General features: G+C 46.7%; 1 protein-coding gene across 1 annotated transcript; it reads left to right on the top strand.

Moving 5' to 3' along the window:
* The first annotated feature begins 8,650 nt into the window (after positions 1–8,650).
* On the top strand, positions 8,651–9,101 carry LOC132017487 (guanine nucleotide-binding protein G(I)/G(S)/G(O) subunit gamma-5). The gene has a single exon (XM_059399269.1). The coding sequence runs from the start codon at positions 8,748–8,750 to the stop codon at positions 8,952–8,954; it is 207 nt and encodes a 68-aa protein (XP_059255252.1). The 5' UTR covers positions 8,651–8,747; the 3' UTR covers positions 8,955–9,101.
* Positions 9,102–12,669: the final 3,568 nt, after the last annotated feature.

Here is a 12,669-nt window from a genome sequence, read left to right as displayed (position 1 = left end):
TGGACTGTGCTTTTTCCGAGGGCAGCGGTCTCCTTGTCTCCCCTAACCCTCGCAGAGAGGGAGTGCGGTAATGATTTATTCAACCAAATGGAACTTAATTTACATAGTTGGTGCCGCCCATGGGAAAGCTGGAGAATGAAGTAAATGACCACTTAAAGCCTCCCTGTTCTCCCAGCCTCTATTAAAGATGGTCCTGATGAGGGACGCTTTTCAGGATTGAAGCAGAAATAGCAAAATGTTACTCGCATTGCCTTGTTTACAGTATACACAGCTTTTTCTGACTCGTTCGGAGAAGTGCTTATTTTACTTAGAAGTAATTGCTTTTTAAAGGCTGGCAGTTCTCATTAGTTACCAGGTGAGTGAATCTAATAAGAAGTCTTCTGACTGAGGTAGGAAAAGCAATGGAACAGAATGTATAGGGGGGATTTTTCCCACCTTTCAAACCAAATAGCTCCTGTGCTACATGTAATTGAAAGGAAATTGACATAAATTATCTAAGAGGCATTTTCCCATGTGCACAAAGAAAACTGGGAACTCAGGGGAGAGAACTTTGAGGTCTAGAAAAGGGCTGTGCTGAGGAGAGCCTTTCCCTCTTCTAGAGAGATGTGATGGGGCATCGTTTCTCTGCTCCCAGGGGGAGACCTCTGAAAGGACTGGTGTGCATTTTCTAGGGCTGCTGGAACGAATGACTACAGGCTAAGGGGCTTAAAATAACAGGCTTACTCTCTCACAGTTCGGGAGGCCAGAAGTCTGGAATCAGCAAGGTTGGCTCCTTCCAGAGGCTCTGAGGGCGAGTCCACACCATTCCTCCTTCCTAGTTTCTGGAGGGGGCCCGCAGTCCAGCAGCTACATCACACCTGTCTCCACCTCTGCCCGTGTGTAGCTTTCTTCCCACTGTGTGCGTCTCCAACTTTCCCTTCCTTGTAAGAAGATGGGCTGCGGGGCCCATCCTAATCCTTATCACCTCATCTTACCTTGGTGACATCCGCAAAGACCCTAACAAGGTCTTATTCTAAGGTTCCAGGTTGACGTGAATCTCTCTTTTTTTAAAAGACTTTATTTATTTATTTATTTGGGAGAGAGAGCATGAGAGAGAGAGAGCACAAGTGGGGGGATGAGCTGAATAGGATGCCCAATGGGAACTCAACCCCAGGACCCCGGGATCATGATCTGAGCCAAAGGTAGGGCTTAACCGACTGAGTGAGTCACCCAGGCGCCCAGACATGAATCTTTTGAGGGTACTATTCAATCCAGAAAATGGCCAAAAATGCTTATCTTCTTGCTTCTAATTGTAACTTTGGAGACCATATTTATAATCAAATACTTTCAGATGGCTGATGGAGGAGAAGCAGATAGAGGGGACTCTGGGAAAAGGTGCCTGGAAGAGGAGGAAGGAGAGCTTGTGTGTGAGGCTCCTGGCCTTGGGCAGGGGTTCTTTACCTGGGCTGCCCACCGGTCCTACTCTGGCGTTCTGCCATGGAGTCAGTTGTGTTTAGAGCCTCCCCGGGGGGTTCCACCAGGCAGACCTCAGCTCCGGGCACTTTCCCTGAAACAGCCACAGGGAGGCTGTGCTACAGAGCTCTGTGGGCCCCCATGGAGGCAGGTGCAGTGTACGTGTGGTCTTGCTGACTGCTGAAAAGTTAGCACCAGCACGTGCCGACTTTCTCACGGTGCCTTCATTTGCTTGGAAGGAGAACAGCTTCGTTCCTGCTGAAAACTTGAAAGTTAATAAGGAAAAAGAACATTTGGAGGGTGGTGTGGGTAAGAGGGAGGTGAACATGTAATTTTATTTTTCAGTGATAATTTTTGTGCTTATCAAAGGAGCACGTGCTCACAGAAATGTGAAAACCCCCCAAGAAGCATAGAGAAGAAAAGAATAACATCTATTATTCTATCCCTCTGGGAAAACAATAGTGTGGTGAATGTTCTAATGATTTTTTTTTCCTATACGTAATAAATTACATGATGTGTATTTTACAAATATGGAATTATGTGGCTTTGGAGTTCACGTTCTTCGTTTAATGATATATCATTAAATAGACACCAATAAATACACATCAATAAATATTTCCCATTAAGTAGCCTTCAGATTTTGAATGGCTAAATTTTATTCCTTTGTAGAGAATATACCACAATTATTTAACCAATTACTATAGGAGAATTTCAAATGGAGTTTTTCCCCTTGTCTGATTAATGGGGTAAGCCCCAGAGAGATGCCCTATCTCTCCATCCTAGAGAGGGCTTCCACACCCAGCCCCACAGTGCTCCACTAATCTCCCTGCCACTCTCAACCAGGTTTCTATAAACCCAAGATGTGGAAATTAGAGGAGGCATCAGGTAGGGAGTTCGTGACCTACGGGAGAGTGTTCCCCTGGCCCCCATCCAGTTGGATCATAGGATTTGAGGGCATCTGCAAGGAAAGACAGGCAGGTCCCCTCCAAACATTTGCTAGAGCACAATGGCTGCTCTGCATCACGTGCTGACTGAGCAGGAGAAAGGAACTGGTTATCCATGGTATGGCAGAGAGGGGGAGCAGCCCACCTTACCCCACCCACCATCTGTCATGATAAGGAGGCATGAGCTGCCTGTGGCCAAGTGCATGCCGTGGCAGGAATCTGTAGGTGCTGTGTTGCTGGTACCCTGCAGAGAGGTGACAACTGGCTGCAGGGAAATGGATTAGCAGCAAAAGCCTGTGGGTTTTCCTGTGTGGGCTAAAAGTTAGTGGGGAGGGGGAGGTCCAATGCAGGCACACCTCCCTCCCACGTGACAGGAAGCATCCCACAGACCTCTCAAATGACTTATCCTGTGCTCTACAGGGCACTGAGCACTTGGATATGCAATACTCAGGGGAAAGGCAACTTAAGACAGAGCCATACCAGGTACAAAGACTTTGCCCCTTTTCTATTTCTTCCACTCCTCCCCGCACTCTACTCCAGGGGACCAAGAAACAGCAAACATGGAGGAAGAAAAAGCAAGAAAGGACAGAAGCCCTCTCCCCAGGCAGCTCCCCAAGCCTTGGAGAAGAGGTAGGGCATTGAGTCAGTGATGTGACTCGACAATGAGGTCATGTGGATCAATAAAAAAATGATCAATAACAATATGCATGTCTTTTAACCCAGCAGGTCCATCTCTAGGAATTGATCTGAGAGAATAATCAGAGATGTGTGGAAAGATTTACATTTTTGGAGGATTGCCTTCCACAAAAACATTTCCCTACATCCTGAAAAGCCATAATTTTAAAAAATCACCCATTCTTTAAATAACTAGCAGGTAACAAAATTCTGATAGCCTAATTTTTATATACACAGCCCTTATAATAAACAGACTCACTCAGAATAAAGAAAAGGAGTTTTAGGAAGGTGGGCATTACATGGCGGTACTGTGTTCCAGTTACTGTTGCGGGACAACCTACCCCAAATATGGCGGCATAAACAATGGCCCTTCAATTGATTATGCTCCTGGATTTTGAGGGTCAGGAATTTGGATAAGATACAGCAGAAAAAGCCTGTATTGGCTCCAGGATTCTGGAACTCTAGCTGGGCAGTCGAGTTCCTAGGGTCCTAGAAACATCTGGGGACCTCTTCACTCATACCTGGCAGGCACTCGACAGCTGGGCTCAGCTGGGACAGCCAACCAGACACCTTCCTGCGGCTCTGCTTGGTAGCCACGACTTCTCACGGTGTGGCAGGCGGTTTCCAAAAGGGAACATCCCCAGAGGGAGAATTCTCGGTGAGAACCAGAGGGAAGCTGCTATGATCTAGCTTTGGAGGTAAAAGGAGTCGTTTCTACCATCCTCTGTTGGTCGAAGCAGTTGCAAACCTGCCCCTATTCAAGGGAAGGGACATGACCTCTGTCTCTCTAACTTCTGTAATTCAGTTCAGTTCTGACACAGAGTACCCAGAGTAACCCAGACCGAAGTTAAGGGCTCTGTTCCGCAAGTCCACCCCTCGCTCCAGATCCTACTTGCGACACAGAGCCCCCAAGCCACCCATACTTCCGTGCGACTTGGCTTCAAATTTGGGGGTTCCCATTACTCCTTTTCAGATTTAATAGTCAGCTAGAATGACTCAGAGACCTTGGAAAAGCACTTCGCTAATGATTTCTAGCTTATTATAAAGAATACAATGCAGGAAAAGTCAAATGGAAGAGTTGCATACATAGGGCAAGTTATCAACAGTGGGAGATACAGAGTGTCCATGCCTTCTCTGGGAATAACACCTCTCCACCCCCGCCAGCACATCGACATGTTCACCCACACAGAAGTTCCTCCTCTTCATTGTTTCAGTTTTGACCAAGACTTCATTATCTAGACTTGGCTGATGACATAATTGACCTGTGGCGATTGAACTCAATCTCCAGATTCTCTCCCCTCCATAGGTGTTGGAAGGTGGGGCTGAAGGTTCTGACTCGAATCACATCATTGGCTTTCTGGCCATCAGCCCTCCATCCTGAAGCTAACTAGGCCCCCCATTGAGTCAGGTCATTGGCAGGCGAGACATTCTTATCACTCAGGAAATTCCAAGGGTTTTAGGAACTGCGTGCTAAGAACCAGAGTCAAAGAACAAATATGTCTATTTTTTACTATAGCACAACATAATACTTCTTAGCTCTATGCCTACCATGGGGCTGGGTGCTGGAAATCTAGATCTGGGTGCTGGAAGAAGGTACAGAGCTTGCTTTTGAGGACCTCTGGATCTAATGGAGAAGACAGGAACAAAACAAATTTCGGCAAATGCTGGGAAATACGCACCCTTTGGACTCAAAGCAGGAGTAACTAACTGTGTCCTGGGAAGCAGGTGATTTAGGATTGCTTCCCACTAAAGAAGAAAGTACTTGCTTGTTAATGTTCCCCTGACTGTTCAGAATGATATCAAAGGATTTTGTCATAGACTCATTTCTTATAAGGTGACGGCTTTTCATCCGACCCTAAGAGTACAATGATTTCCAAGTCAAATGGTGGAAAATCAGATAGGGAAGACTAGAACACTCAACAACCATAAATGATCTCTATATACAGTGTTCTTCATAACACCCAGTAAAAATGCAGGAAGGCTCTTGATGTGAAGCTAGTTTGTTATGTATTTGACACACATGGTACCGGGTGCCCCTGAGCATTGCTCGCTGAACCTCCACACAGGAGTACGAAGGAAGGCCTGTATCTTGATATAAATCAAGCTAATGAACTGCTAATGAACTGAGAAATGTATTCTCTATTTGAGAAATGTATCTTCATAATGACTTGGATGGACCAGGTTCAAGTTTAGGATCTCTTCTGTACTTAAGTACAGAAAGTAGCATAGAAATTAATGGAACTAGATAATCTTACCAAGCTGGTCTCAAAACCAATTATGGCTTTTCCTCTAATCAGGGGCAGATGTAATATGATTTTTAAATGAAAGATGTAGAGAACTAGACTTGAAGTCTGAGCTTGGTGTCCTTTGGTGGCATGGGGTATGGGCTAAGAATATTCCCAGTCTCTTTCCACAGAAGAGTCTGTTCGAAAGGCCATGGATACTTGCTTCTCGCTGCAACTTAATCTGGCATGGGAAAGTCAGGTTTTGCAGGGTGTGCATTGGTAAAAGAGCTGTAGAGTTTGCAGGAAGGCAGCCTTGCACTGGGCTTCCAAACTTTCCAGAAGGCAGCTGTGATGTGGGAAAAACCAGTGGGTATGATGCAGTGCTAGTTAAAAGCAGGATAGGTTTCCCTCAAAGGAGCTCTTCAGCCTGCTTCATGGGCGTGGGACCTGTGCAAGCACCTGAGGTCTGGCACTTTGAAGGGTCCCATGCTAGGTTTAATGTACTATTGTCCTTGTCTGGAAATTCTTAATACTTTTTGGACTCTGCAGTTTTGTTTTGTACAGGGCAAATTATGGAGCTGATTCTGTTCTGGAATCAGAACTTGTCTGAACTCAATCTTCATGTATTATTATTACTACCACCGTTCTTACTATTTCTGCAACTATTGCTACTGCTAGCTATTATTTCCTGGGAAAAGTGGTAGGCGCTGGGCTAGGGGCTTTCCAGCCATTGCTGTCTTGAATCCTCACCACAAGATTATGCTTGTTACCACTCATGCTTTCCTTTTAACAGAGGATAAAACTGAGGCACAGAGAAATTAAATAACTTTCTAAACTTGTGTATGATCCCCAGAGTTTCATGTCAGAGCCTGTGCTGGTAACCTCTGTACTATTAAACCTTACTTGCTTTGTGACTTTGGGTAAGTTATTTAACCTCTAAGGTTTCCTATCTGTAAAATGGGTGTACTCTAATGGTGAGAACAGAATGATCCACTCCCACACTCAGCCCACACACCCAGAACTGAAACCACACTTACTGTCTGATAACATGAGTTCTCAGTCCTCATTGGCAAGTCTTTAGCATGTCTTTATTAGCCTGACTTTCCTTTTCTAGGACCGGACAGAGTTGGATTGCCCATTACAGGAACTTCCTAGAAGACGCATCAACTCTTCAGTGGAAGCGTCAACAGAAAATATCCTTTGAAGCCTTCCACTCCAGATCCTCCCCTTGCTGTTTCCACCAATCCTGGGCTGTCACATCATGATTCTTACCCAGTCTTAATCAGGTCCTACACTGTAAGACCCACCTTGAGCCAAAATTCTAATTTTGCATTGATTCTAACTTTCCCTTCTCCCACCTGAGACCCCACCAAGGTAGAGTGAGTGTTGTCTCCTGCATTAAAGAATAAATTCAACTTTGTTTTTAACAGAGTCTCTTGGTGGTCTTTGGGGAGCCAGCTTGTGATAGTTGGTAAATATCTCAGACCATAAACTCACATGTGTCTAAAATAGATCTCTTTGCTCCTCCGTAACTCCATTTCTATATTTGGTTCCTCTATCCCCTTAAGCTGATGGGGGCTTACTTTCTGACACTCTCGTGTTGTAGAGGAAGAAAGACTTCCTCTACCCTTTTAGGTTCTGTGCCTGGACATAAGAATTAAACTGACCAAAAACCCAAAAAACCAAAAAAAAAAAAAAAAAAAACAGGTGAAAAACACACAAATTTTATTTGATGTGATCATTTTTATTCATACATGGAGGCCTTCACTAGAAATGAAGCCCTAAAGAAGTAAGTAGGCCTGAGAGCTTCTACCCCATTTTAACGAAAAAACAAACAAACAAACAAAAATGAGTTTTGCAGATGACAGAACAAAGGAAAAGGGCAGTTGGGCTGGGTCAGGAGACAGTGGGAAAGTGACTTGGAAACATATGGGGGAAATTAATGGAAGACCAAGGTTATATTAGCCGGTTGTTTATGCAGGTTCATCTCTGCTTTGACTCTCCACTTCCAGTAATAAGGATGTTCTCCTCTTCCTGACATCAGGAGGTCCCCTTTCTCAGGAAATGTATGCCCGACTTTTAGGTAGAAATGGGGAGGTCAGAGAGTCATTCTTGCATCTGTTCTTCCGTTGTCTCTAGGTCAAAATGATGAGTATGACAAAGTGGCATATTTGGGGGTGACATGTTCTTATCTCTTCCGGGGTTCTGGTCATTCATATTTTCCAGAATTATGTGCTTGCCCACATGTTACTAGGAACATGTGGGACAATGTACTGGGAAGGTCTACTAGGCACTCAATCTACTAGAACATCTGTCACCCCTTCTGTGATCAGCCATGGGTTGGCATAAGTCACTACTGAGACCTTCCCCTTCCTTTCTGCAAGCTATCGACATCCATTGGCCATTTGCAAGTTGTAAGTCCCTCTGACTTCAGACTTGCTAGAAGAGAGTTCAGAGTTCAGGGACCTCACTGGGAAATTTCAAGGCCAATCTGCCTCAGCAGACCATGTGACCGTTTCCCCTTCCAGGGCTTCTATCAAGGAAATTCAGTGTGGAACCCACCAGCCTTTTCCTTCTAGATCCTGGCAGCCTACTACAGGGAAGGAAGTGAGTACTGGCTGAGCCCACACTCCCGTAGATTCAGAATTCCTACTCTGTTCCTTCTGGTGTCCAAGATGACTCCACCTGAGTGCACCTCAGCCTCCGTGGCACTAACTATGGGCTCTTTATGGGTATGGCCCATCATGAGACTTGGTTTTCCTACAAGCCATCCCAAGGAAGCATGCTTGCGTCACCTCCAGTTGGGAGCTACTATGTGGGACACTTGCCTGCTGGACACTGAAATAGCAAATGTTTCTCCCTTTTCTCAGCACACTGGTTCTCCCCTGGAACCAAGATTTTGTCCCTAGTCTCTAATCCTGGGAATCCAGAAGGGCTCTGTGTTCTGTAAGCAGCACAGCCAATGATTCTTAATTGTGTCTCGGTTCTGGGAGGCTCACCTGTTGCCAGGCATTTGGTGGGGCTGCAGCAGAGAGTGGCATCTAGTCTTCAGTGCCATCTGGCCACATGGACATTGTCTGAACCATCCTGTCTGACCCTAGTCATCCGCCCTCACAGGGGACCACTTCTTTCCATCCCTTCCCATCTATGACATGTTTGAGGATAGAGGAATTGTCCTGTTAACTCCAGAGCATGCTAAGTTCTAGAATCCAAGAGGCTGCCCAAAGCCCTATCTGCCACCATGTAGCCATATGTCTCTGAGATCTTATCCCAGAGCTCCCAAGAAGCACAGATCCTCAGTTCTGGAATCCTCTAATCTGCCAGTAGGATTTAAGATTTTCTCAACCCGGAGCCCCGCCCCCCGCCGCGCTGCCCCACCGTCTGGCCCCGCGGACCCACGAACCGACAGACCCACGCACACACGAAAATCTGCCCGGCTCCTGAGAGCGCCATGTCTGGTTCCTCCAGCGTTGCCGCTATGAAGAAAGTGGTTCAACAGCTCCGGCTGGAAGCCGGGCTCAACCGCGTGAAGGTTTCCCAGGCAGCTGCAGATCTGAAACAATTCTGTCTGCAGAATGCCCAACACGACCCCCTGCTAACTGGTGTGTCTTCAAGTACGAACCCATTCAGACCTCAGAAAGTCTGTTCCTTTTTGTAGTAAAATGAATCTTTGGGATGGTTTTCTAGACCACTTTTCATGAACCAGTGACTATTCAAAGGAGAACTAAATTTGAAGCCTGTACAAAAAGCTTATCCCTGTAACACGTGCCATACTATATAAACTTTTACTTTTGTCAGTCCTTAACATCTACCTCTCTGAATTCTCATAAATTTCTATTTCATAAGGGTAATTGTTTTATATACACTGGCAGCAGCATACAATAAAATACTTAGTACAAAAAAAAAAAAAAAAGATTTTCTCAACCCTGGGGCAACTGGGTGGCTCAGTGGATTGAAGCCTCTGCCTTGGGCTCAAGTCATGATCTCAGAGTCCTGGGATCAAGCCCCGCATGGGGCTCTCCGCTCAGCAGGGAGCCTGCTTCCTCCTCTCTCTCTGCCTGTCTCTCTGCCTACTTGTGGTTTCTCTCTCTCTCTCTCTCTGTTAAATAAGTAAATAAAAATTTTTTTAAAAAATTTCTCAACCCTGGAAAAAGAATGCTAGGCCCTGTTCTGGTTATTTCTGTGTAACAAATTACCCCTGAACTTAGGGCCTTAAAGCAACCGTTTTATTATGCTCATGGAATCTATATGGGGCCACCTGAGCTCTCTCTGCTCTGATGTCTCAGGCCTCTGCTAGGCACAACTTGACAGCTGGGAGCTGGAATCATCTGGAGGCTTCTTCCCTCACATGTGTGGTTGTGGATGGCAGTGGGGACCTCAGCTGGGGCTGCTGGCCAGGACACCTGCCTGTGGCCCCTCTGTGTGACCTGGGCTTCCTCAGAGCTTGGCTGATCAGGGCTCCACAGGTAAGTGTCTCAGCTCCCAAGCAGAGCTGCATGGCCTTTTAAGACAACTTTCAGAACCCACAGACCGCTAATTACCATTGCTCTCCAGCCTGTCCAGACTCCAGGGAAGAGGCATAGTCTCCACCTGTCTTTGAGAAGTCTGCCACTGTCAAGTTGTAAGGAGAGCATGGCAAGTGGAGGGCACTGTTGTGACCATCTTTGGAACCTGTGACCTGCCACCACCCCTCCAGGACCCTCCAAAATCTATTCTTATTTCTCTATCATCTTTTCCTAGTGTGGTAGGTGGGGAGAGGGGTGCAAAAGAGGAGGCCTCTTTTTTTTTTTTTTTTTTCTTAAATCCTTGAACATTTTGGTGATTCTAACAGTCCTGTCTTTCCTTCCCGTCGCTAGCCTGTGGAAACCAAGAGAGAAATGCTCCTCTTGGGGCAACTGGGTGGCTCAGTCAATGAAGTGCCTGCCCTTGCCTCAAATCATGATCTCAGGGTCCTGGGATCGAGTCCCTGCTCAGTGGGGAGTCTGCTTCTCCCTCTGCTTGCTGCTTTCCCTGTTTGTGCTCTCTCTCTGTGTCAAAAAAATAAATAAAATCTAAAAAAAAAAAAAAAAAAAAAAAAAAAAGAAAGAAAGAAAAAGAAAAAGAAAAAACGCTCCTTTTGTTTCCTTTGTAGTCAATGGCTGCTGTCCTTAAATGGCCTGGTGGGAACCCTCAGGGGTATCTCTCCCGATACTCTCCTACCACAAGGAAAATAACAAGGATCCCAGAGACTTGTGAGAATTAATGCGCGAACCTATCCCCAAAACCCTAGCGACACACATGAACTTGAACCTGTCTGCCCTTGCTCTGTAGAGACCACCTCATGCAAGGGCATGGCAGAGTTGCTGTTGCTAAGCAGGGTTGACTTGAGGAGAACGAATTAATATAAACTTAAACTCGATGGCAGAGATTCATAAGTAGTTCTTTAAGAGCATCTGGAGAGGGAAATGCTATTTCCTCAGGCCCTTTATGGCTCTAAACTGCCTCTCCAGCTCTTAGAATCCGTTCCACTCGCCAGCCTCGCAGCGCCCCAAGAGTCACTCCGGCAGCTCCTCATTTCAGACTAGACCGTCTGCGGAGGCAGCCCACTTTGGGGGGCATTTGGTCTGGCTTAGTGGTGAGCGGTGCTTTTTCAAATTCAGTATCTGGGTCCCTGAAGAGTGGAGTCTTCAGGTGCTGCTGCCTGTGGGAGCTAACTGCTAAATCCTGCAGCCGAGGACAATGAGGGTAGGAACAGAGAGGCCACCCCTGCTGGCATGGAGTCACCTGCTCCCTCCTCAGGCAAGCCAACCTGCAGGACGGCCACAGCCCCTGGTGGTGTCCCCGCAGGGCTCCCACCTTGACAAGTGCTGTGGGTAATCTGTTGCCTGCAGTGACAAAAAAAAAAAAAAAAAAAAAAAAAACAAAAACTGTTATGATCTCCTCTGCCCTTTCTTCTGAAATATGGGAGGAAAGTCCAACCCTCATAATGAAAACAATTTTTCAAGAGAATGCGTGGAGAAATTGCTTTGTCATGTATGGCAAAGGGGCAAGTTTGCCTTGACCCTTTGATGGGGTGAGCGGTCACCGTCTCAGAGCAAGGAAGAGGCAGGCACCCGGCTCAGACCCGGATGGTGGTTGTTCCTGATGTTGAAAGTAGAAAAGGAGACCCCTTGGCTTCTCTGTGGTTTCAGCTACCATGCAGCAATTCTAAATGGCAATTCTCAACCGATGTTTTTGGGATTGCGACATGCTTTCCAAGGCCAGGATCTTCGGCCAGCTATGGGAAACTGTTGGAAGGCGGCAACCCATGCAAAACCAGTCAACGATTTTTGCACACAAACCTGACTACCACATACCATCAGTGACCGTCTGATGCTATTGCCACTGCCTGTGTCATTCGGCTGTTTGGACATTCCCTGGGCGGCCTCGCAAGGACTCTGGGACCACATCTCCTGCCGTCCCGCAGGTGGAGTCCTCCCTGTGCAGGGGTTTCGACTGTGCCTTATTAGATGTATTAATCTCAACCTAACCAGCAAAATCCTGCTGGCCTGGGTGCCCTCCTACATGCTCTCCCCTGATCCCCTATACTCAACTAGATATCGCCAATGTTTGCCATTACGCAGCCAAAGTACCCTTCCCTCACCTGCCTTCCCTACCAAACCATAGACTCCTTGAGGAAAGGAATGTTGCTTGCCACTGTATTCCCATTCTCTAGCAAATGGCCTCGCACCTAGCAGGTGTTCAGGTCTAATCCTGTAATTAATGGTTCTACTGACCTGCATTTTCCTTTTGGAAGCTGGGAGAGAACTGGTTGCTGATTCTACAGTCTCCCTATGCTGGTACCAAGTCTCACACATAGAGGATGCACCAAAAAAATGAAAAGAAAAAGAGATTGGTGAGTGAATTTGCTGGAGGTATGTTTAAGCCAAGGAGTCAATGGACGCATTCATTTAGCTAAGCAGTCATCTTCTCACAGTCTTTGAGGATCTCAGTTGGAGGAAAGTGGGAACCTCTTAAGACAGGAAGAGTCACATAGAAGGCTGCGGCTATGTGGCGGGGGATGGGAAGGGTCGATGCCCAGAAACGTGAGCGTCAGAAACCCCCAGGAGGGCTCATCTCTGGAAGTGTATCTGGAAGTGGAGGTTTGTGGCTCACTGCTAAGGCTGAGAAGTTGTTCAGGGCTCCAGGTTTGTCTAGTTGGGCTCACTCCCAAGTACGGGGGCTCCCATAACCAGATCTGGGCACCACGGCCACCTTCCTGCAGTGTTATCCCTGCCCCGTGAAGCTGGCGGGGCTCTCCATTCCACGTGGGCCCCAGAGAACACTGTTTTCCCACAGAGGAAGGAAGCCGTCCTGTGGATTTCTCCACAGCAAATGTCTGCCCCATAGCAAGT

Source organism: Mustela nigripes, chromosome 5, assembly GCF_022355385.1.
Source record: "Mustela nigripes isolate SB6536 chromosome 5, MUSNIG.SB6536, whole genome shotgun sequence".
Lineage (NCBI taxonomy): Eukaryota > Metazoa > Chordata > Mammalia > Carnivora > Mustelidae > Mustela > Mustela nigripes.
This window is presented reverse-complemented; position numbering and strand designations above follow the sequence as displayed.